The sequence below is a fragment of the Suncus etruscus genome, chromosome 5, assembly GCF_024139225.1.
Source record: "Suncus etruscus isolate mSunEtr1 chromosome 5, mSunEtr1.pri.cur, whole genome shotgun sequence".
NCBI lineage: Eukaryota > Metazoa > Chordata > Mammalia > Eulipotyphla > Soricidae > Suncus > Suncus etruscus.
The window spans coordinates 147,246,368-147,273,574 of NC_064852.1; the positions used below are offsets into that span (position 1 = coordinate 147,246,368).

The following is a 27,207-nucleotide window of genomic DNA, read 5'->3' on the forward strand; positions in this document are numbered from 1 at the left end:
TTTTTTGGTTCTGATTAGTATGAAATTCTAGAAGAAAAGTCTTGCTTAGGATAAAAGTTCAGGTCAAAACCAGGGTACAGAGTTTGTATAGCTTGTCATTTACCCCCAAATGCACCAACAAAATAATACGGCATCATTCCTTTTTTGCATAGGCACACTTAAAAGGAGAAATTTTATGTGTAGAAGCAAGTTCTTAACTCCTAGGGATAAGAATTCCAAAGTTTTATAATACAGGGGTGCTTTTCACCCTGAATATTTGTCATGGGGACTCGACTTGAACCTCATGTTATTGAACATAGGTCATCCAACCCCAAGCCCCAGATCTCAACCTTAGAATTGCCACAGTTCCCTGCAGCAGCACCAAGAATCAAACTCCCCCCCAGGGGGGGGTCCCTAATACTGCTTTGGCACCAACTTGCACCAGGCTAGGTTCATAGAACAACCTGATGAGGAGGAAACAGCAACAACTTGATCTAAAGGCAGGTAGGTTGTCCTATCTGATCACCTAACGGTGACATGAAATCAGAAGACCATCCTAGGATCTGTGCAAAAAAACAACTAATTAGAGAACACTGACTACAACAACCATGATTGAGTAGAACTTCTGGAAACATAAAGAAAGACTGTACCCTAGACTTCATCCTAATATCTCTAATTACAAAGGACTGACTTTGACGATCACAACTAAGCAGAAAGTTTCCTGGCACCATAAAGAAAAACCTTTGATTTGACAATGAACATGTCCCGAGTAGTTGGTCCCTGGCACCATAAAGAAAAACCTTTGATTTGACAATGAACATGTCCTGTAGTTGGTCCCTTGACAGTATACTTCAAGGGTGGAGACACCCTGTTTCTATTAGGCCAAGGGAATTTTTTTTTATAATTTCCCCAATGCTTACTATGCCTCTGTAAATAAAAAAGTTGCCACACCAGTCCCCCCCACCTTTTTTTTTTTAACAGAACCATAGACCATAAATCATGTTGTTCTGCCTCATATTTCTATGTGTTCCGACAAATGGAGAAAAATGTGGTTGGTACCAGGGGCAAAGTGGTCTCATGATCATTGAGTAGAAATAAAAAATGATCAGACATAAATACCCAACCTAGGGTTGGGGATGGTGGAATCAAGAGACCCAGACTACAACAAGCTATAAACAAAAGGGACCTGTTACTAGGGGCTAGTGCATGTGGGATGTATGGTGGGAGCAGTTGCAAAGGGAGGTCAACCCTGGTGGTGGAATTGCCCTAATTCACTGTCACTATGTACCTTAAATATAACTGTGAAAGATTTGTAATTTACATTGTTTGCATAAAATTTTTAAAAAATAATAGTTGATGGGCCCAGAGAGACAGCACAGGGGTGTTTGCTTTGCAAGCAGCCAATCCAGGACCAAAGGTGGTTGGTTCGAATCCCGGTGTCCCATATGGCCCCCCGTGCCTGCCAGGAGCTATTTCTGAGCAGACAGCCAGGAGTAACCCCTGAGCATCGCCGGGTGTAGCCCAAAGAACAAACAAACAAACAAAAAAAAAACAGTTGATGACAATATCATCTAAAAACATAAAGAGCTTTTTTTAAAAAAAAAATCAGTATTTTCAAATTCCTAACAAAATAATATACACTGGAAATTACCATTAAAAATTGTGAAATTATATCACTTCAAGTGGGACATTCTGATAACATGTGCCAAATATCTCCAGTATTGAATTTGAATTGGTTCAGGTTCTAGATTTAATTACCACGTTATCAGCACTGTGGTAGGGAGTAGAATAGGTTATTATGTAACATGACTAGGAAGCATTCTACCCCAACAGTAATACAAAAATGTCTTGAATCAATAATTTCTTTGAAAAACAAGCAGAGAAAAGGGGAAAGAGATTATCTTTGATGGAAAAAGACTTACATATCACAGTAATGATTTTCTGGTGCTTGCTTAAATCTTGATTTTAAGAATCCAAACAGAAATACCATATTTTATCCATATAACTAGAAAAATCTGCACAACTACTGAGCTTCTTTACCACTACTTTTTTTAAATGGTGTGTGTATGCTTGTGTGTATACACGCTGTGTGTGTGTGTGTTTTTTTAAGTGCTATTTTTTGTTTGTTTTACTTTGGGCTACACCCAGTGATGCTCCGGCTCTGCACTTAGAAATTACTCTTGGTGGTGCTTAGAGGACTAAATAGATTTGGGGATACATCCTCGATTAGCTTCATTTAAGAGGAGCCTCTTACCTGCTGTACAATCTCTCCAGTCCCAAAAGTCTCATATTTTTAAAATTAATACCTTTATCAACACCTTGATTATAAGATGATTGTAGCTAGGTTTCAGTCATGTAAAGAACATCCCCAAAAGTCTTTTTTTAAGAGAGCAGTACCAATGTAACTACTAGTCAAATGAAATTAATGTATCTGATACTTAAGAGAAAACTTATGCAATTAAATTTCTGAAGTATTGTAACTGTTGAAGCTGAGCAATAAATATAAGAAGACTCATCAGAGTCACCCTCCTTCCTTCGTGTGTTTAAAATACTGTAGAATGAAATATAATTTTTGAAATTGAACCTAGTTAAAAGTTTCCCTTTAAGTAGTGATTGGTGACTGGCTTCCTTTCCACCAAACTAGGCTACCACACATGCCATGATTATGGCGTCACTTACATTCCTTCTATAAAAATATGATATGTGAAGGAAGAAATAAAAAAGAACTATTGTTATTATAATAATCTAGAATTTGTGGGAAAGCATCAGTTCTGATGCAGAGGTCACTACAAATCTCAGAGTCTAGTAAGGAGCAATGAAGATAGTTACTACTCAATCAATATATATTTGAATAAATAAATGTTGGCCTCAGTAAACCAATTTCTTTTATCTTCTTTGCCCAATTAACATCGCCCTTATAAAGAGTCTCTTAGGAATCTAATTTCCAAATCTGTGACCCATAAACAGCAATGGTTATGTTTCTTCTTTAATTTCCCTATTTTCATAGACTGTCCTAGACATATCACTGTGTTGCTTGTCACCTATGGTGCCCAATTAAGTCTGTTTTTAAATAATGTAAAATGTAAAAGTATAAAGTATACTATTTCAACTTTTTAGGTAGGAGAGTAATATTTTAAGTTTATTTTTACAGGGAATAAAGCTGAGTCAAGAATTATAAACTATGCTATAATCCTCATAAGAAAAATATTTAATGCATGCATTTTTAATTTTTTATTACGTTTTTTGTCATTAAGTTGTTACAAGGTTGTTCATACTACAGTTTTTTTTCCACAGATAAAGTTGCTCATGAGTGAGTTTCAGCCATACAATTATGACAACCTTCACCAATGTGTATTTACTGCCACCAAAGTCAAAGTCAAAGTCTCAACCTCCCTGATGCCCTCTTCCCTCCCACACACTCTCCTATAAAGAGTTATACATGAGAGCAGAGATACTTCTTATATCAATTCCAAATAACTGGCAGAGTTTTCCCTAGATTCTCCTTTAAAAATAATTCTGAATTTTAGTTTATGAAGTTTGGGCTACACCCAGCTATGGGTAGGGCTTACTCATAGCTCTGAGCTCATAAACCTCATAGATCTCAAAGACGTTGGCACCTCATGGGTACATATGTGGTGCCAAGCATTCAATCCATAGTCTGTATGCAAGGCAAGCTCCTTACCCATTACCCTATATCTCTGGTCCCATTTTAAAAACAATTGGAAGTAGAATTATGGTTCAACTGGAAAAAAAATACAGAATGTCTTATTAGTAGACAAAATCAAGGTGGGCTCTTAATTAAAATAGCCAAATCAGTGAATTATATTTAAAATAATTATAAAGTAATAATACATAAAAGCTCATTATAAAAATAAACTTTTCAGACAATCAGGACCCTTTTAAAAGCTTTTTAAAGGTTGGTTATAAATTAATTTTTGGACTAAAAAACTGAGTGTGTTGATTATGCACTGAAATACAAATATAGAGATTATTCTGAATCTTAATTTTGGAGATTTTAAGTCCAAAATGAAGGTTTCAGTTGTGTTAGTTTTTTCTGAGGGCAGAAAGAGTCGGCTTCATGTTTTCCCCCAACTTTCTGGGGCTTTGCTGGAAATCTTTGACATTTCTTGGCTTAGAGAAGTGTCATTCCAAACTCCGCTCACACCTCACCTGGGCGTCTTATTAAACTTATCTTTCTTGGTAAGCTCACTAGTCAAACTTAATTCATGGTCTATCCTGAATGAACTCATTTATTTAACTCCCTGAAGATAGTAATTCCAAAAAATAATACTGAGTTTTGCAGTACGGAAGATCAGAACTTCAACATGTAACTCATGGGAGACACAACTCAAGTCACCATAGTCTCCATCAGAATGTTTTAGAGCTAGGGGCCAGAGCGATAGCACATCAGTAGCCTGTTTGCCTTGCACACAGCTGACTCAGAACGGACCTCGGTTTGAATTCCAGCATCCTATATGGTCCCCTAAGCCAGGAGCCATTTCTGAGAACAGAGCCAGGAGTAACCTCTGAGCATCACCGGGTGTGCCCCCCTCAAAAAAAGAATGTTTTAAAGCTTAAGGAAAACCCAGTACATTTAAGGAAACATACACTGTAAATACTTACATGTGAAATGTGCCTTGGAACAGAGTGTAGGTATAAAGAGAAGTTGCTCCTAGGGTATTGTGATCTCTTCACAAACTTTGACAATGTGTTCATTTCCAGCCATGGATTTTTTGGGGAAAGATCATTGCCAAAAAGAAGTCCAAGGAAAATTAATATCAAATTCATTAAGAAGTTGAATCTCCCAATTAAACTTGTATAAACAAGCCACTATCTATCTTTAATTCCATTCTTGTACAACTAAAAATGTTTAAGGAATAATCATAAGTGGCATATTTTAAGTACTTATTTATAACTCAAATCATTTTCTGAATAATGCTACTAAGGACCCTGTGTCCAGTCTAGCTAATGTTTTTTTGAGGCAAGAGGATGAATTTATATTTTCCCTAGTTATAAATGAGAGCACAAATTGAAGCAAGGGAATTAGATAAGAAGTTTTTCCCCCTGTGTTTATTTGGCATTCTTTTCTGCAAAGAGCAGCTTTCATCTTTTAATCCGATAGCTACTTAACCACACTACAGAAGCTTTAGTTTGACCCAGTCTTGTTTCATAAGGGGCTCAAAAGTGTGTAGTAATTTTTGGCACTTTGTTATATCATTCTAATATCCCCCCCACGTATACCCCACCCCATCCCACACTACCTCCCCTCCCCACTCTTCCTTGCCTCATTTTCATAGGAACACAAAGCATTGGGATAAAATGATGGTTCATTATAGTGGTACAGAGCTCTTATCTTCATCCAGCAAGAGTCATTTCCTTCCAAAGATTGAAATGCAAATGTGAAAATTAATGATAACTGCATTATCTGATAGCAGAGATAATACAAATTCACTGTCAGAGTAATACACAGTCATTCTACGATTTCCTCCGCTTCTCACAATATTCTTCTTACTGTCAGACTATATCTATGGTTAACTATGTTTCATAGGTTTCTGTTAATTTACTTCAAATGGCATTTCCTAGATCTTCTATCTACCACATTTTCCCAATCAAAAAGAAACGAAATCAGAACTGTAATCTCCCAGCCCTTCTTTGGACTAGTAAAGAGGGGAACAAAAAACTCTGTATCATTAGGGCGAGTTTCCCTCTCCCAAGGATCTTCACGCTACCATTCAAAATTATGCAAAATGCACCCCATCTTCTTAGTTCAAGGCACAAAGCAGAAGTCACCTCATCCTTGACATGCCTCCTAAAGGTAGAACAGCAATGGAAGAAAATAGACGACTTATAGATTTCTTGACCAGATGGCAACAAGCACACACCCACGAATACAGTCATGCATATGCCTACACGCACTTGCACACACAAGCATGTATGATCTAGCACACATATTTGGTTTTTATTTTTAAGCATTTATTCTTTTCTTGCTTGTTTGTATGGGGGTTATAGTCAGAATAGCAGTGCTCAGTGTTTAGTCCTAGTTCTGTGTTCTGAGAACAATTTTGACAGGCTTGAGGGGACTCTAGATGGTGCCAGGGATCAAATCCAGGTTGGCTGTTTGCATCACAAACATCTTACAAGCTTTGCCAGCTCTCTGACCTTAGGTATCTACTCCTGAAGGTGTTTTTATAGAAGTTTTTAACGGAATCATGTTTAAAATCTCATTGAAAACAATACGATGTAAAAGAACAATGTGGTTTTCCAAGCACTGTTAGGAGTAATTCCTGAGTGCAAAGGTAGTAGTAGTGCCCTGAATATTACTGGGTGTGGTCTAAAAGCAAACAAACAAAACATCAGTTAAACAGAATATAACTTATATAATCCATAGTGGTTTTTGAAAAATAAAATTATTTTACAAAATTACTTAAAATTACTTATCTATGCAAATTGACTTACTATCAATTTGCATTGGAATAGCAAGAATGATATCTCAAATGATTTAAAAGGGACAACGAGGTACAACTACTGAGATGAGTTATAAGGAGGTAACATGGTACAGAGAGTAGGATGCTTGTGCCTTTCAATCAGCAGATCTCAGTTTGATCCCTGGGACCCCACAGATTCCCCTAAGGACTGATCCCTGATCACAGAGATAAGAGTGAATCCTGAGCAGCATGGAGTATGGCCCCAAAGGTGGTTGTATGGGAGTTGATCTTAAAATTGATTTACTGAGCACTTAAAAAGTTCTCAGCAATATGTTTTCCATAAAAATATTAATGAGGTAATTATTATAATTAGAACTATTCAGTGTCCCCAGGGGTGAAGAACCAATGCAAGTCATGACCAGCCAGTGTAAATCTGACCATTTAAACTGTTTCCCAGACCCTAAGTAGTCCTTTATATTAGAATTGGGAGGTGAAAGTACTTCTAGGGATGAAACTCAGGACTTCGCACAGCAGGTCTCATCACTGATCCACTAACACTATTTTAAAAATAAATACATCATGGGGAGATTACAGTTTATTCACAAGTCACATCTCTAAGGTTTAGGAGATAGAACTGGGTTAGAGTACATGGCTTGTATGTGTACAATCCTGAAGCATCTCTGGGGGATTGCCAGAAGCTTCCTACCATGAGCAGAAGTGTCCCAGATGCTGCTGAGCACTGAAGGAAGGGTTCTTGTGATCCCTGTACCACAGACCTGAGCCACACTGCCTATGTGGGTTCTCAGACTACACTGACAGCCAATTCAGTGACCTCTGAGTCCCTGAACTGAACAGCATCTGTGAAACCCCATCCTGAAAATCACATTATAAGTGGCAGAACCAAGTTATCCATGGAAGATATATTTTATTGATACCACATACATACACTATCCTAAAACTATTCATCTCTGATGAAAAATAAGATTGGCATTGATCAATGTAGAAGCAATCTATGCTATTGTGTATATAAATATTTTAGGGGATTATTATGTTACTGACCCTAACCTGTTTGGTGATTGTGCCCTACCCTAGGGTAGGGGCAGAATGCCCACCCAATGGTGGGATCAGATACCAACCAATGGTGGAAGCAGAATCAGGTACTACCCTAGGGTGGGGGCAGAATGCCAGGTCACATATTAGGGTAGGGCACAATCACCAATCAGGTTAGGGTCAGTAACATAATAATCCCCTAAAATATTTATATACACAACACTATGCCATTATACAAAGTACAATACAAAATTTATGTTTTCTATTAATGCATCAAATACTTAAGAAAAACTCTGTTTTCCTAATTCCTACTCAAATGGGGCAAGTGCTAATATATATATATATATATATATCAAAACTTATACATAGAAGTTGATGCTTATCTTAAAATTCATGTCAAGACATTAAACATTTCACTTATGCAAAATTTTCTCTGTATATTTTTGGAATAATACACCTTATTTGGAGGTATATGTATACTTTTGCACATTTGAAGGGCTCTTGGAAGTTTCAAATTCAAGCTGATGTAAATGTATAGGTAAGATCTAAATTCATTGATGATTATATTAGATAAATTCACTACTCCCAAGTACAAAAAAGAAATATCCACATTTTCATTAATGTTAGTCAGAATGTTCTCATTTGGGGAAAATGGTTTTTCTCAGTTGGGCTGGGAAGCATTAGGATCAGACTGACACAATTCCACGCTATGTGATCCTAGCGTGGATTCTTAGGTACTTGAAACTAGCCATGTGTTGTTGCTTGAGTTGTTGGGGGCCAAAAAGGTCACTCCTGGAAGTACCTTGGGGCCATGTGGTATCAGAAATCAAAAGAGATGGGTCTACTATTGAAGACTCCATAACTCAGAATTATAGTTTTCATTACATCTCCTGTAAGTTCATATCATACAGATACATGATAACTTTATAACTTGAACTCTTCCAATTTTTCTTCTACAGCAAAATGCATAGCCAAAAACCTGCCATGGTTATAAAGATTTTCTTGAGAGTCAGCAATTACCATTTTTTTCCAAATATAGTCAACATTCTAACTGTTGTTTAGCATGAAAGGTTGATTCAGGGTAAATGGAGAGAGATGACATCTAAAAAGTGCCACTATTTACCAATATTTCTGCTATATACATTGTGAATATATTTCAAATTTTATCTTCATAAAATGTTTTCAAGGTAGTTATTATTCTTAAATAGAACAGCATATTGAGTCCACAGATAAATTGATATATCTGTGGTCAATTCACTTTGATATATCTGTGGTCAATGCACTAATGACAAAGATGCCACAAATATACAATGGGTAAGAAATAACTTCTTCAACAACTGGTGGTGGAAAAAATGGAGAGACATTGTAGAAGAATAAAGATGAACTACTATTTTATACCACACAGAAAATTCAACTTAAAATGAATTAATGACTTGAATATGAAACACAAAAAAATAAAATGTAAAGAAAGCATAAATGATAAGTTCCTAAATGGTGATAATCTTGATGGTAGTTTTTTGGAATTGATTCTAAGTGCAAAAACAACAACAACAAATAACTTAGTGGGAACATCAATCTAAAAATTCCTGGAGAGCTAAAAGTTATTAGCAAACTGAAAGAGAATACTGAATTCAAGAAATATTTAAAAACAAGGTATCTGATATCAATATCCAAATATATAAATACATACAATCCTGATAATGGTCCAGAGAAACTGAATAAACATTTTTTCCAAAGAAGATACACTCAAACCAATTGAAAACCCAAAAAGAAACTCAAATCTCTAAATATCATAGAAGTGCAAGCCAAAGCCATTCTGAAATAAGAATGTTCATCAAGATAACAAGAAATAAGTGTTGGTGAAGATGTAAGAAAAAAAAAACCCAATGTACATGTGGGTAAGCATGGAAATTTGTGCAGGTACAATGGAAAACAGCAGAGTCCTTAAAAAAAATTAAAATAAAATAAACAGGATCCAGACACTCCCTTTTAATGGATTTATCTAAGTAAAACTACAACATTCATTCAAATATATATATATACATATATATGTATCTCATATATACACACATATTGCAGTATCATATATGGTAGACAGTATATAGAAACACTCTGAATCTAATGACAAAAAATATATAATACATATGAATAGATATATTTAAATATATCCTCAGATACATGCACACATGGAATACTATTCAGCAAAAGATAAGAATGCAATTTTGGGCTGAAAAGTTAGCACTGCGGTAGGGCATTTGCCTTGCATGTGGCAGATCCTGGATAGACCTGGGTTTGATCCTGGTGTCCCATATGGTCCTCCAAGCCAGAAGCAATTTCTTTGTTTTTCTTTATTTTTCTTTTTTTTTCTTTTTTCTTTTGGTTTTTGGGCCACACCCGGCGTTGCTCAGGGGTCATTCCTGGCTGTCAGCTCAGAAATAGCTCCTGGCAGGCACGGGGGACCATATGGGACACTGGTATTCGAACCAACCACCTTTGGTCCTGGATCGGCTGCTTGCAAGGCAAACGCTGCTGTGCTATCTCTCCAGGCCCCAGGAGCAATTTCTAAGTGCATATCCAGGAGTAACTTTTGAGCACCACTGGGTGTGGCCCAAAAAAACAGAACAAAACAAAAAGAATGCAATTTTGCCTTTTGTTATGACAGAACTCAAAATTAAGGTCGTTATACCAAGAAAAGTAAAATATAAAAATACAATTAGCACATGACTCATCTTTATGTAGAATTTGTAAAAATCAATTAATTAATTAATATTAATTAAATAATTAATATCAGAAATAGATACAGAGAACACACTGGCAGTTACCTGATGTGATAGTGAGTCGAAGCAGGAAGTGAAGTGAGACGAAGAAAGGTCATAAAAGGTACAAGCTTCCAGGTATAAACTAATAGGTAAGGATGATCATACAATATATAGAATGGTGAACTAAGATAAAAATGCTGTAACATATAGATCTGAAAATTACTAAACAATGTTGTATTACATATATAAAATAATTTTTAAAGTCAATCTGCTTAGAAACATGCATTTTCCTTTAAAGTTCTTACATATTGTTACTTGCCACTTATATCTGAAAACTTATATCTGAAAATCTTAAATCTGTATTACTTAATATAAAATTTTTGATATCATATTTTAATATAAGATATTATCATATTAAGAAAAAGTTATAACTGTACTATGGCGGCTATTACTTAACTTATTTGGGAGCACTTAGTCATACATATAAACAATGAATTATTAAGTGGTGTTCTTGAAACATATGTTAGCTCTTTTTTATTCCTTTTTTTACATAGTTTTGATTTTTTGGCAAAAAAAAAAATTAACACCTATAGATGCTCAGGAGTTACACCTGGCTCTGCAGGTGGGAATTAATTCTAGTGATAAAAGTGGAAACCATATAGAGAATGGGGTCTGAACTTGAGTTGACCATATTCCAGGCAATCACCCTATATGCTATATTTTCTCTCCAGAGTTGGAAATCTATTGAAACAAAAGTCATGAACATTTATTTAATAAAGAATGTCACAACAGAAATGTTTGTAAGTGAAAGCCAGAGCAATAGCCCATCGGATAGGGTACTTGCTTTGCACATAGCCATATAAGCTCAAACCCTGCTATCCCATTTGTGCCACAGCAGCTCCAGAAGTAATTCTTGAGTGCAGTCAAAAGTAAGCCCTGAGCATCATTTGGTGTGACCCCAAACAAAATCAAAACAAAAACAAAGTGTTTTTAAATGAAAGATATTTTTTTCAAGATTCTTTCAATTAAACCAAGTTACAGGAATTAGCAAAGGTGTGGGCAATAAGGTAAGGATAATCCAACCTTACGTAGAATAGCAAACAAAGAACAAAATACTTGTGCCATGGAATGCTAAAAATAGAATACATCAGACAGAAGTTGATTCATTATTGAGTTGAGCCATCAAAAAAGGTTATGAAGCTGTCTTCAATCACACTGTTTAAAAATAGGATGAATCTTGATCTATCTTACATGATGTCAGCTCTCTGCCTCAAATTTTTTAGATAATGGTCTTGTCTTTTGATTGTTTTTTTTTTAAATTTAATTGTCTATTTTAAGTTGACTATCAGAACTGAATGTGAAAACCCGAAAAATCAGAAGACTTTGGCTTGCAACCTTACATCTTAACTAATAATTTTTGGTAAAATTCAAAACTAGATACCTAAGACTATAAACACTTAATCTCTCTTTTTATGGATAGAAGAAATTAAAGAAAGTTCAACATTAAAAAGTAATAAATAACTAACAGAATGTTCTTGTCATCAAAAAGCTCATTAATTCATGGGATTTTAAAAGACTAGCCCCCTGCCTTTTAGCTAAACATCTGTAGGAAAAAAAATGTGTTACCATGTTTCCAGAATAGAGGAAAACTTTTTGAAGTCAAACTGCTTAAAGACATGCATTTTCCTTGAAAGTTCTTCCATATGTTTACTTTCCACAAAGATCATAGATATTTAAAGCTGAATCACCTATATAAAATTTTCATCAAATAAGATACATCACATAAACTTAAAAAGTGAAAAATCTCATCCTTAATGATAATATCATTCTTTGGTATGGTCCTTAACCATTCATTTAAACTAATAATGTAACTATAAGAAACTTTGAGGACAACGGCCCTCAAAAACTATAATTTGGGGCACAATGTGTATTAAGTAATTCATTGATCCTCCCAGAGTATATACTCTATGGAGAAAAATCAGGTACCATATTTTTCTCAAACAGGAATATCCAAAAGACTACCTAATCTAATTTTTAAATAGTATATATAGACTTAATTCCATAAAGAACCACATCATAAAATGTTTATCCACCCTTTTAAGTTAGACATAATCACAAATCAAAGGTTTTCCAAAGTTTTCTTTCGTTTTTTTCTTTCTCCTATGACCCAGGAAACTTTTTCCACACTGCAAAGAAAGAAGCAGTATGCAACACGGTGAAAATGCCAGAAGTGTCGTTTCCTTTTCAACTCTACAAATGCAATATTGCCATGCTTTCAATATGACACATTTTGACCCCAAATCTGTGTAACATTATGCTGTAGTATACAGAATACAAACATTTGTGTGTATCATGAATAACATTAGAAATAACATCATAATAATCAGATATACTGTATCTTCATTTTTTGTTTGCATTATATTTTCCAGCTACTGGTTTCAGAAAATTACCACTGGAGTTCTCTCTTCTTCGTGCATAGCAGAGAGCAATTTGCAAAGTCATGCAAGGGTGAAAATGTGATTGAAATATAGGGGTTTTTCTTAATGAAAAATGTTACTGCTTTGGAAATTATGGTGAAACTATTTCAAAACTCACTTAGATCCTTAAACCCTATGACATAATAGTCTCCATTTACAAATATGCCATCAATTGTAAATTACTTGGCATCCAATATAAAGATTATTTTCCAGAGCTCTTATGAACTGTATATATTTACATAAAATCACCATTAGTTTTGAGGGAATCTCCTACCAGCTTTTGTTTCCCTCAAAATGATGAAAGGTCAGAGTCTTTAAAATCAAATTTAGCTTTCAACCACAAAACTAAAAAAAGTTGTCCAAACATTTTTCAAACGGGGACCAGATTTTCAGTATTTTCTAAGCTTATAAATACATATTGGGATTCAAAATGTGACTTATAACAGGAATAAATTGAAACTATGTTCTTGGAAGAGTATTGTTTTTTCACTTGTTTATAAATTTAACACTGTAACAGATTTTATCTTTATTTATCATAAATATTTATTTTCAAATAAGGTTATAATTAGATGTAGAATTCCTATATATTTCTACAGAAATATAGACTTCATAAGAGGGAAACACTTTGTTTTTACAGTCTTCTTAACAATAGACTTAAAAAATCTTCAAATGATTATTTCAACTCCCAAATAAGCAGTGTACACATATTTTTTTTCTTAAATCAGAAATGCGATTTCAGTTTTACAGCCTAATCAAAATAAAGGCATGGGGGATGAGAGAGTTCTGATACAAGCATCAAATGGATGAATTTTAAATTCTTGGACTTACCTGGTCCATCCCAATCATCTGTCTCAGCACTCGGCTGTGCTGGCTTCTCTAGCTGGGTGTCCCCGTCAGATTCCGTTGTCTCCTGCACTCCTTCCTCATCACCTGGAAAACACAAGCACAGAGAGAACAGGAATTATTAAGGGCTTTTACTGACATTTAGCTCTCCATACAAAGTTGTCCATAACATATGTGAATTTTTATCTTGGTTATACATAATGTTATTATGTAGGTCTATGATTTGTTATTATTACATCTATCCTGAATGTACAACAAAGACAATCAGCATGAGTCATCAATATATTTAATTTCTTTTTTTTTCTTTTTTTGAGCCACCTCACCAGCCCCATATTTACCTACCTTCCTTCCTTCCTTCCTTCCTTCCTTCCTTCCTTCCTTCCTTCCTTCCTTCCTTCCTTCCTTCCTTCCTTCCTTCCTTCCTTCCTTCCTTCCCCCTTTCTTTCTTTCTGTTTCTTTCTTTCTGTTTCTTTCTTTCTTTCTTTCTTTCTTTCTTTCTTTCTTTCTTTCTTTCTTTCTTTCTTTCTTTCTTTCTTTCTTTCTTTCTTTCTTTCTTTCTTTCTTTCTTTCTCTTTTCTTTCTTTCTTTCTTTCTTTCTTTCTTTTCTTTCTTTCTTTCTTCTTATTTATAATATCTTTATTTAAGCATCTTGATTACAAATAATTGTGATATATATTTAATTTCTATAAGCAATGAATAATATTTACATAAAAGTCACATTTGGGGTTATTAATATATATATATATATATATATATATATATATAAAGACCAAAGAACAATATGCAATTTCTGTAGTACTTTCAACACACCAGAAAAAAAACCCTTAATTTGCTTATTTCTGCATGGAACTTTTTATAAAGAAAAGAGGCAGCTTAAAAAATTAAATGGCACAGGAAAATCCTATTTGTTGTTTGGATTGAATTCAGATTATGTTAAAGATTTTTCTCCCCGTCACCCTGCTTGAAGGTGGCTAAAACTTGGTGGTACTTTCTTTATTAAAGTGCATAAAATACCATAATTAACTGATTAACATATGAAATGAGCCAATGACTTAAGTGTGCATAATGTAAGATGCTATATAGCTAGACTTGGCCCTGAATAAGTGTAGGCAGTCTGAAAAATTCCATACCTTCATTTTCACATAAGAGAAAACAGGCAATATGTGTGGAGCAAAGGCAGAGTTCTGGCAATGAAGGGAAAATATTAACAAGGCAGTCAAATTTTAAAGTCAAACTAACCCATGAATGCCTTCATTTTAACGGTTAACAAAAGATATGCTGCTTTAAAGAAACTCGAGAATAACTCACTAATATATTGTACCTAAAGAGCCCACTGAAATAGGTAAAATATTAAAATAAATCTACTTCTGAATGGCAAGAGAATTAGAAAATGTAACAAAAAAAAGTGATATCAAAAATCAAAACAGGAGCCTCTTAGACAGTCTAGGTTTGCATGCCCACATGTACCCAGCCCAAATTTGAACCCTGGAACCCCAATGTTTCCTAGGTCAGCACCTCAGGTTCAGGTCTAGAGAGTCCTGAGCACCATGTTAAAGTGATATTGGTGGTTCCTGGCTCTGCAGACCCAAGCATAATCGTATTATCCAGACTTAGAACTGAATTATTGATCTAAAAAGAAGAAGAAGAACCAGGAAGTGGCCCCAGGACCTCCTAATCAACACTTACACAATAAATAACATAAGAATGCAAATGTATATTCTGAAAAGCATGGCAATCCATCCTTAAATGTAAAATGAAAGTACCTCAAACTAGAGGACATAGCAATAGTACAGGCAAGTACATTTGACTTTCATGTAGGTAACCCATGTTCAATCCCAAGTATCCCATATGCTCCCCCAGGAATAATTCCTAATTGCAGAGCTAGAATCACAGGGTGGCCTCAAAACAACAAAAAACATTGCTTTATTCTAGTATTTCTCTAAAATTATCAACCATTTTTATTGCATAGTTGTCCAAGTCTTTAATACTATCAAAATCTTTGATTAAAGAAAAAGACTACTTAAAATTCTTTTTTATTTTCTTGTTTTTGTTTTTGGGCCACACCAGTGCTGCTCAGGGGTTACTCCTGGCTTGGGGAATCATATGGATGCCAGGGGATTAAACCATGGTCCTTCCTAGGACAGCTACATGCAAGGCAAACACCCTGCCACTATACCTCTGTTCAGGCCCCTACTTAATATTCTATTTTAAAACTTTTAAGTTAGTGAGGAATCCAACTACAATGTTTGTAATCATGGTGCTTAAATAAAATATTATTAAAAATATTTTAATTAATATAATAGTTCAGGAAATCATCATCACGATGACATTAACATGAAGTTAGGATGCATTTTGAATTCAGACTTTATAAACTCAAACATTATAGAGTTTGTGAAGTTATATGTGGCTTTTGAATAAGTAGAATGAAAGTGAAGTTAGAAGAGGAAGAAACCTAGTGAAAGCTCTGTGGAGTCCAAATTCCTAAACAGAAAAATTCAGGCTTTGGCAGGTAGAAAGACTAAAACACATAACTATAGCACAAAACCCATGCTGCAATTTAAATATATTGTTATTTTGTCCTTTAAAATTCATTAGAATGAATAGCGAAGTTGTTCATTCCACAATCTATTACTGATCATTTACATAAAAAACTGTAGTCAGTATACTAGGATATTTGTGGAAAAACATAGTTGCTTTTCCAAAGTAAGAGATATTTATCTTTAAAAGATGCTGGAGATATAGTACAATGGATAGGGCACCTGCTTTGCATAAAAATACTCAGGTTCAAATCCTGGCATTGCATATGGTAACCTGAGTACATCCAGGAGTGATCCATAAGCACAGTCAGGAGTCCGCCCTTAAAGCCAGAAGTGTGGTTCCCCAAACAAAAAGACAAACGGGCAAAAAAAAATCGTTCACAAATGAAGAAAAAAAATCGAGGTCTAAGAACTTTAAGTACAAAAGATCAATGGTTGACATAAGTTTGAATCTTCTGAGCTCCCAGAATGGCTAAATATCAACAACTTTTCTTATGAGATCAGTGAGAGTGGCAAGTTACCCTACTAGACACAGGCAGGACGAAGCCTTAGCACTGTGCCTTTTAATCAGGCAAATACTGTGAAACCTCAACGAAGTGCTCCTCATTCCAATTCTACCTTGGCTCCTCCCTAGTAAAAGACCACCACCTCCCATTATACAGATTCAAAGAAACTAAAACCTAGTCAAGAAAAGGTTGGTAGATTCAGAATTCTGACTGGTCCGGTATGTTCCAGTTATTTAATATTTTTGCATATTATTTGTCTATCACTGTTAAACTTATATCATTAGCAGAATTATAGAAACAGAAACAGAAAAATGCTAATTCTGGTGGGAGAGCCTGTTGTTACCTATGAGAAAGGTATTTGCTCCTTGACACTTCCATTTGACCTCCCAAAGGACTCTTTTTCCCAACTCTGACCAGTTTGGGACATCATGGAAGATGGCTTCCTTGGACTCTGTCACTGGGACCCTCTTGTTCTCAGATCAGTTTAGGCATAGCCATTTGCAGATCAGCAGACCAGAGAACAGTTGATTACTTAGTACAGAGTTCCAACTCTTTCTTCCACACTCCTTTATCATTACTCATGTCCTATGAGTCTTTGGGGCAGGCCTGCTAACAGTTTCCCACTATACCAGAAAATGGAGTGTTTGTCCTCCTTTGCCAGTTCCCATAACCCCATTCATTCTCTGAACACACTCCCTTCACCAAATCCATTGGCGATACTAACGCTTCTCTTGCTATTTATTTCCCTATGTGTTATCAAAATATTCAAATTATTTTCCTGATATTTGGCCACTCACGAAGTAAACAATAATTTTTTCTTGTTATTACCTTTTAAATTATTCAAGTTCTACAAATTATATAAATATAATTAAAAAAAACTTTCTATTGGGTCTGGGGTTGAGCACCAGTGGGCTCAGTGGTTCAACTTCGGCTAGGAATTACTGCTGTCACAGCAAAGAGAGAAATTCTGGAACTTTGCAACCAGATATGTGTGAGCACTAGCCCCTGACTGTGTAACTCCAGCCAGTAAGTCTGTGAGCACCTTGACCAAGTATGCAGCCCTCAGCAGGCACCATAATCAAAATGTGCCTGAGCACCATGAATGAGTCCTGGAAAACAGATGTGTAATGATTGTCAAGTGTGAGATCATCAGCTGGCACTACCACTAACTGTGTGCATGGCCCCTATCTTCACTACATCAAAGGGAGGAGGAAAGAGAAAGGAAGTTGAAAAACATGCTTCTTTTAAGTGCTATAAAAGGAAAACCAGTATCATATGAAAGTTAGAAGATAATAAAATACCAGGAAAAATAAAGGCAACTCAGTTTTGCCACTCCTATTTAGAATCTGAATCTTCAGTCTAATAGGTTTATGATAGAAAGAAAAAACAGAGCCTATTCAGGTCTTTAAGTCATGGTGATATAAAATTGAAATACTCTCATTTAGATGCAAATATAAGGATCTTGAAACTTTCTCACCAATTGATTCAGTGCTCTTTAATACAGCAGTTAGGCACCATTCATCTTGTTTAATGCCAAACTTTGGGACTACAGTACCATTCCAGCACTTTATTTTTCTCCACAGGGATTAGATTTACCCTACAATCTACCAGGCAATATTGTACAGGCTGATTAATCACTTCTCCCATCACTTCTTCCCTCTTTATAGATTATCTGTCCAAGAACATCAAGAATAATTCCACATTTTGGCTAGCAGCAATAATGCTGTCATAAATATTAAGGTACAAACTTTTCCTCCAATCGTACTTTTTATATAGTACCTACATCTTCCAAGCATCTTTCCTATGTTATACAAATACTGAAACATAGGAATCTGAGCACTAAATAATTCAAAGTTATGCCACTCAATTTAGGTGATTTCATTGATCCAGAAACTTTTGCACAGATGAGGTCTATAATTAATTTGTAACCTTATAACAGCAATATATATTTTTACATAGGCATCTCTCCCAAACCTTCAACAATCAGTATTTCCCATCATCTCATGTGGCTTACCAGAAAAGCTTTAGTTAGGTTCCCAACCCTCAATAAGAACAAGAGTAAGCTATGGGATAGCAGAGAGCAGTTTTAAAGGTCACCCAAAACAGCAGTCTTCTAACTGCCTATCTTGCATCCCTTCCAAAACAACCTTTCTTTGCCCATCGACAGGTCACCCCGAGAGGGGAGAACATACACATCTGAAACAGCCAAGTAATAATCCCAGTGTAGAGTATAAACAAGCAAGCATAAGATCATGCTGCTAAAAATCACATATTAAGGAGTTCAGAGAAGAGTCAAATTCTGGGCAGACTGACTGACTGACAAAATTAAGTCCTACATTCTGTTTGTAACTGGATCTTCCTAATCTTCAGAGAAAGGAATTAATTTTCCTGAATTTTACTATTTTGCTTTGCTAGTTGGAAATGAAATGTCATTTAAATTCCAATCAATATTTATCATGCCCTTTTCTAAAGATAAAAAAGCAATATAAAGAAAAAATAAGTCTTATTTTTAAGTAACATGCAACCTAGTCAAGAAAAGAGACAAAATGCAGAAGATGGTCAAATCCTATTACCAAGGAATTTCAAAAATAATTACAAATAAGAATGTGAAGCTTAGGAACTCCTAGACTAGAACTATAAACTAATGTTGACCAGGATGAAATACTATAACTAGAGTTCTACCTTCATATTAACAACACTGAAGGCATTTCAGTGGGGAGCTGACATGATGGTATGACATAAACATAGTAATCAACATGTAATTATGAATTTCTAGTAGAAATACCTTGTGGTATTTGATATCTGGCATTTGAGTTGTTCCTGACTTGCTATGTTATATTCCTGTGATTCAAGTCCTAGATATTCTTCACTTACAGTTTTGGGATATCACAGTGAAGTCTACTTCGAAATGTTTTGTTAGGCAAATGTCATATTTAGAAAGAAAATAATGAGAAATAAAGTCAAAAGAACATCAGCTGAATGAAAATATTGCAGAATAATCACAATAATCGATTTCAAAACAATGAGAATTCAACTAAATTTATAAATATCAATCTCTACTGAATAGAATTGATACAAGTTTTGCTTTATTAACAGAACAAAATACTACTTTGAGTCCCCAACACTGTGTTGTCTACTAAGAATACAAAAGGAAGTGACTACTTTTTATATAACAAATTCTGGTGATAAAAGTGTTCATGATAATGGTCCATGGCAGAACAGAAGCACAAAGCCGTGAAACTTGAAAAGACTTTGATGTCAGGGAATGTTCCTGAAGGAAGGCACTTGACTTAAAATAGGGTAGGCCTGGTCTTAGAGGTAACTGAATGGAATAGGTGCCAGGAACTGGGGCACCATAATAGGAAACCATTATTCACATTAAAATTTTATAACTGACTTCATCACTCCAAATAATTCTATATGAAATAATTAAAGTAATGAAGTTACTGTAACAGTAAAAATGGCAGCTAGTAGATGATGAAAGTAAAGATATTTGAACAATAGAAAAATAAGATATATATAAATTTTGAAGATAATAAAGAGGCAGTTTAAGAAATACACATTCTCAAAGATGGTTAAGTGAATTAAGACCTCCCTATACTCAGTATGGAATTTATTCATGAATATTCTCATTCAACATCTACTAGGAAAAAAAGTGACTATAAATCAGGGGAGATATTTGATAAAGAAAGAAATTCAGTAAATCACTCACAATGAAAATGATATAATTCATTCTACTAGAGGTGATTTAAACTTAGTAATGTTGGATAATAAAATACTTTCATTAAACATTGCTAATTTCCAAATATGAATTGTAGAGCTTTGACTTTAATTTGCACCAACATCTGGAGCAATACTTAGTATTGATAATCCTGCTTCATGAAATGATTTGTTCTAATCTGTTTTATTTTACAGTCCATATATTTATTGTGGCAAGTCAGCCCCTGAAGAGGTTGACTGATGGAGGGATGGAGGATGAGGTCTTTCCCCTCCAGCTCGGAGCACGCCTCTGCCACCCTGTTCAGCCTACGGTTCTGAGGTGAAGCGGCGGGTAAACAGCTCCCAGACAGTCAGGTTTGTGGAAATATTAGCTTTATTCGGTGAACAAGACTGAAGTCCAAAGCTTCAGCATCAGTTCCAGCCAAAAGCCCCTCACCTTCCACAGACCCTTGTTTTTATCCCCCAGAATCAAGTACCACCCAATGCTGGGATCAGGTAGCACCCAATGGTGGAAGCAGAATCAGGTACCACCCTACGGTGGGGGCAGAATAACAGGTCACACCCTAGGGTAGGGCACAATCACCAATCAGGGTAGGGTCAGTAACATAATAATTCCATAAAATGTTTACATACACAACAATTTATAACTCCTGAAAATAAATATTGCAGAGCATTTAGTTCAGGAGGCATTATAAAATAGGTGATCATACACAATTAACAACTCAAAGGAAATTGCAACTATTTTAAGTAATTTATGAAACTGAGTCAATAGGCAATATTTTTTTCTTTTAAGGGGAGAGCGCGAATGCAGTCCCCCACTACCACAAATTATGCAGTCGAGTTTCCCACATTTGGGGAAATCGCAGGGGTCAGCACAGCCGCAGTGCAATGGATAAGCCTCACCCTGGGAAAACCACCTTCGTGATCATGGTATCTCCCTTGCCAGGTAAGTATGATAGGCAATATATTAATAAAAATAATTCTGCAAAAGAAGAGTTTGCAGTTTGTCTGACTATTTAATCATGTTTTCCTAAATTACCCAAAAGAGGAAAAGATAACTAAAAATGTAAAAACACCATATAAAATTGTATACTATGGTAAAGAAAAAGATGGGCCTGAATAACCATTTTAAAGTCTTCTTTGTGTCAAATACTGAGATTATGGGGATGAGTAAGGTATGGACCTTGTCATCAAGCTCAATTTGTATAATCAAAATAAGCATGGCTACTATACATGCCTCCCATGCTTATGTACCATTCTGCATTAGCTAAATGTCTGATGAACATCCCATCAACACCCCTACCATGCTTCAGTAGTTCTATAATTTCAGAAGAGGCAAACAAGAGGTAGATGAGTTATATCCCCAGACAAACTTCTAATAAGTACAGGAGCCAAGAATTTGATATCAATTCAATCAATCTCAAAGAGTATACTCCAACCCTATTAAGATATTAAAGTCTAGGGCCTGGAGAGATAGCACAGCGGTGTTTGCCTTGCAAGCAGCAGATCCAGGACCTAAGGTGGTTGGTTCAAATCCCGGTGTCCCATACGGTCCCCCGTGCCTGCCAGGAGCTATTTCTGAGCAGACAGCCAGGAGTAACCCCTGAGCACCGCTGGGTGTGGCCCAAAATCCAAAAAAAAAGAAAGAAAATAAAAGATATTAAATAAAAATCTAAAAAAAAAAAAGAAAAGAAAAGATATTAAATAAATTAAATAAATAAAACATTGTACCATAACAGAGGATGAAGAAAGTGATTGGATAGATGCTTTGACCTCATCTTTTATAAATGTTATTAATGTATGCCTAAACGTTAAAATAAAAATTCAATAGATTTAATCTTTCTAAGCATTATGCTTTCCAAAATTACTTAACTTGGAACATAGAAAGTCTATAATGATTAATCAATAATGGTCTTTCATTGATTAGATAGAAAATTCTGTCTTGGTTTAATTATTTTTACCATAACATACTGTAATATCATTATATTGTTTAATTAATTAACTTTAGCATATTATTTCTATTTAACAACTAAAATATGTCACATTTTTCAACTTTTAGACTGTTCTTCATCTTCTAGGTTTATCTTAGAAAACTCGCTCTCATTTTTATGTTAATGTTTTTACCTAATTCATTTTTAATCTTTTTACTAATGAAAAGTGAAATGATTAAAAAAATGACTTAATCAAATATGAAAACTCTAAATTACTTTTTAAGAAATTCTTTCCCCCACCTCACAATAGACACTTGCTTCTTTCCTTTTAATATATTTATAATTTTAACATAACTTTAGTTTGATATTAATCTAACTCCTGCAGCTTCTTGATCTGAATAGAAATGACTTTATTGACCATTGTTTTTTACTTCTATCCACTTTTAATTCTTATATGTTGGAAATCAGCATTCTAGGGCAGCTTATAAAATGGCATGAATAATTAATAGCTAAGATAATGATGACAATTTTGTTAAGATATTGCTTCAACAGCTTTATTGGTAAGAAAGGAAAGGAAGAGCGTAAAGGATACCAGGATGATAATTAGAGAAAGATCCAGGAATGCATTGACAACCATTAATTTACTTGCTACATTCTTTATTCACAGACTTTTAAATAGAAATTTCAGTATACTTGGAGCCAAGCACAAACACACTTAATGGGATAACCACTACATATATCCAGAGACCAATTCACAAAACAATGAAATGAGTAAATGTCAAGCCCTAACGGAATCTATAATATTTCTAAAATTATAGCTATGGAGTTAATGGTTTTCCATTACAAGATTAAACTCTTTTGTTGCTCTTTTAAAAGATAGCATACATATTTTGTGGGCCCTTCCATTTTTCTTAGTCTAGTTTTCAGAGTCAATGAGAGCACCATATGAGAAAATTGAAGGTTTTACTGAGCAATATAATGCATTGTACAAGTGACTCAGGAAATGCACTGGAATACAGTATTTACAACCCATGAAACAGCATCTTTAAATTCCATATTTAAAGGTATTGTTGTCAAGCTGCTCAAAGCAGTACCTCTATTTGCCAGGCAAAAAAAAAATAATTTCAGAAACACAAACAAACATCTTTTCACAGAAAGCTAAACATTCCTGTAGAAATTAAAGATTTACCACATCTGAGAGTCACTTTTTCAACACAAAATAGCAGCCCTGTTTGAAAGCAGTCATGCAAGCAAAACCCTGTCTTTCTCAACTCTGCTCTTTTAATCCAGGTAGCTCCTATCAATATTAACCTCTTATAGAAATTCGTGTACAATATAACTATTGAACTTTCTTGACTAGGAGTGTTACTGGAGCTGTTAGTCATCCCTATAATGTATTTTGCAATCAGCTAAATCATCAAAGTATTTTTTAACAATGAACAGTTCAGAAGTGACAGATCTGCTTTCTTGTTCACAACTGCTTATCAGAGAATAGATATCACATATGTTTTCCAGGTGCTTCCTATAGTTAGGATACCTTCACAGAAGCCGCTCATGAAAGATAAGGTCATAAAAGAGATGAAAAATGTGTGAGCTTCATACACTTATGGTTTTATCATCAGACAAGATAGCTTGGGTTAAAGGACTGTAACAGTCAAAAACCAGAAAACTGCTGCTTATATTGAAGGGCGAGAACATTCAAGTTTAAGATCCCTTGAATGTTTGCTTTGCCTAATAGCCTCACAATATTGTTTGATTTGAAACAATTGTGTAGTTCCAGATTATCCAAACAAAAGTGGCATGTTAGATTAACTCTGCATTGCCAAATTAAAAAGTGGTTTTACCTCTCCTTTTCAAAATTAAAATCATGGATCTTTACTCCTTAATATGTTAATATTTAAAAGGACAAAAATATATTTCCACTGCTTGAAAAGAACAGAATAGGTTCAATGTTATTGTCCTATCCAATGATAAAACAGATAAAAATAATAAAGCCCATATTTATTTGATTATCTAGCCATCTCTTGCATGAGGAAATATACCAGAATCTGTTATGAACTGGGGGAAAGACTTGATTCACACAAAATTTCATTATTTTATGGCAAGTCAGGACATATTATTTAATGTACTTAATGATACTACGACGTACAAAAATTACTTTGAGAGTACTGATAACTTTGGAAAAAAATGGAAAATCTTTCTAAAGTACCCCAAATTCACCCCTTTTATATTAGTATTCTCTAAGTAAAAAAGGTTACTGTCAAAACTGAAGCTCACAGAAGATTCATAGAGACTCGGGAAAATGTCCCTCTAAGATAAACGAATGCAAATTCTCTGGAATGTATCATTCAGAAATTTTTTCTCTAGATTGCTTTAATAAGCATTTGATAAATTCAAATATACAAGTAATTAGGTCCAGAGAGATGCCATACATTGGAAGATACATCGACAAATTGCACGATGTGACCAGAGATAAAAGCTCAATTGTAGGCTGGGATGAATAAACCCCGGTTTTAAGATCCAAACACTGCAAATCTCCCAGGACCACTGCCTGCCAGCACTGCAAAAAAAAAAAAAAAACACAAACAAAAAACAAAACTAAACTAAACTAAAATTTAAAACTTCAGTAAAATATAAATGTCAATGCTGACATGTTAATAAATTTTATTTTTCCATCTTGCTTCCCACAAACCTCACTGCAGAAATACCCAACTAGACAGTACCTATATACTATCCAAAAAATATTTTCCACCACTGAGGCACTTCTAATTCCAAAGAAGAGAAAAAGCAATGCCTGTAAATAAGGATTCTTATATTGTGTTTTACCTAGTCACTGATCTGCTCATCTCCATCAAGAAAGCACTAACCTTTCCCCTTAGTTGCTTCATCGTCAACATTCAAACTAAGCATTCCCTATGGAAAAACATCATCCCTGTCATCATCACCAACATTCTTGAACCAAAAGTTCATTCCAGTTTCTGAAAATTGATTCCTCTGATGGATACAAAAAATTAAACCGGTTTGAAATGGTAATAATATTTGAGAATTAGTTTCCATGTGTTTTTTTTTTGTTTTGTTTTGTTTTCTTTTTTTTTTTTTTTTTTTTTTTTGGTTTTTGGTTTTTGGGCCACAACCGGTGGTGCTCAGGGGTTACTCCTGGCTGTCTGCTCAGAAATAGCTCCTGGCAGGCACGGGGGACCATATGGGACACCGGGATTCGAACCAACCACCTTTGGTCCTGGATCGGCTGCTTGCAAGGCAAACGCCGCTGTGCTATCTCTCCGGGCCTTGTTTTGTTTTGTTTTGTTTTGGGGTCACACCCAGCAGCGCTCAGGTGTTACTCCTGGCTCTATGTTCAGAAATTGCTCTGGCATGCTCAGAGGATCATGTGAGTTGACAGGATTTGAACCACCAAGCTTCTTCATGGAAGGCAAATGCCTTACCTCCCTGCTATCTTTCCAGCCCCCATAGTTTCCTTGTGTTTTTACTAATTTTTCTTTCCCCTTTACTCTATATTGGGGGTGTTTGGTTAGGCCACACCTTACTCTGTGCTCAAGGATCAGTCCGGTGAGACTTAGGGGATCAGATGTTCTGCCTGAAATTGTACTCAGTTTGGCTACATACAGGAACTTAGAGGACTAAGTTCCACCTTTTGTTCTTAGAAAAAAAGATTCATTCCAGATGCCACTACCCTTATAATCACTTAAATTATGATTCATAGTCAGTAACTCATGCCCAGAGCATAGTGTTCAACTGCATTAATTTACTTATTATAAATGAGCTTCCTTCAAATCACACATCCAAAATAGGTGGCCAAGAAGTAAGGTCAAGGGAGAATGCCTATTCTAGAAAAATAATTTAAAAAATTAATCTGCATGTGAATACCATATTTATAATGCTACTTCAAATTTCCTTGTGATAAATGACTCAGAATTCACAAATAGGGAAGCACACTTATTTTTTCTCATAAACCCTGTTTTGTTTAGTTTTGTTTTTGTCTGCAGCTCAACCGTTGGGGTGAGATCATATTCACATTTCTCCCCTTTACTGTGGCCTATAAGAGGTTCTAATTTTCTTCATAAATTCTATTTTTAAGAAATTTCTCCTCCTTTCTTAGGCTTTTTCTTATGTCTTCTGATCTTGGTCCTTGATCTCTGACCCATAACTCTCCTAGGGTTTCCCAACTCTCTATTGTTCTTCATGACATGTTCACCAGGATCTTGGCAGCCATATTGTTGCATCTTTTACCTGTTACCCACCTACTATTTTTTACCCAGTTCATTTGATGCCAATGCAAGAAGTGCAATTCTAAAACGACTTCCTCTGACCTTTCTTACTATGTCAGATGACCCTTTACCACATGTGTAATTACTTAAGACTAGCTACATCCCCTTTTATCTATATACCCTAGGATTTGCACTGTGTTTATTTGCCCTGTATCCACAGTGTGCCTCACAATGTTTGATATATAAAGATATCCAGTAGTTTTTATTAGATTAGATAAATAATGCATTTTGAATAGTTTGAATCCTTATCTTAATAATCAAGCACTAATAACAAAATGAAAACAATGCCCATAGCATAGACAGAAATATTCCAGAATAACAATTTAGACTAGGGCAAATGGTGATCCCACTAAGAGAATTAACACATTGCCCACATTCCATTTCAGGGAAATAGCTTCATACAACTAAATTCTGGACAATGAGATATAAAAGAAAAATTTCTATGGTCATTTCTAGGATCCTATTCTAACAAGTGAATCTGAACCTAATAAAATTTCCAAATCTATGAAAAAAAAATGTTTTCTAGGTCACATCAGCCTGGTCCAAACTCAAGATCTCTATCTAAATGCACCACAAGTATGTTATCAGGAGACCCATTCAGACTCCCGTTACTCAAGATCTTCCCACAGCACCTCCTTCCTCAGAGCCAGCAAAAAGTCCTTGGCTGGTGGTGATAAAACAGGGAAAACAGAGA

At 35.1% G+C, this 27,207-nt stretch overlaps 1 protein-coding gene and 1 non-coding gene across 2 annotated transcripts in view; both read right to left on the bottom strand.

Annotated features, from left to right (window-relative positions):
• ZFPM2 (zinc finger protein, FOG family member 2) overlaps window positions 1-27,207 on the bottom strand; it is a 500,701-nt gene that overhangs the window by 366,395 nt on the left and 107,099 nt on the right. Inside the window, exon 3 of the mRNA XM_049773857.1 lies at window positions 13,519-13,620. Within this exon, the coding sequence (XP_049629814.1) occupies window positions 13,519-13,620 (102 nt within the window). The remainder of the gene's footprint in view (window positions 1-13,518; window positions 13,621-27,207) is intronic.
• LOC126010721 (U1 spliceosomal RNA) lies at window positions 21,087-21,250 on the bottom strand. Its single transcript, XR_007496733.1, has one exon. It is a non-coding gene; the product is annotated as a U1 spliceosomal RNA (small nuclear RNA).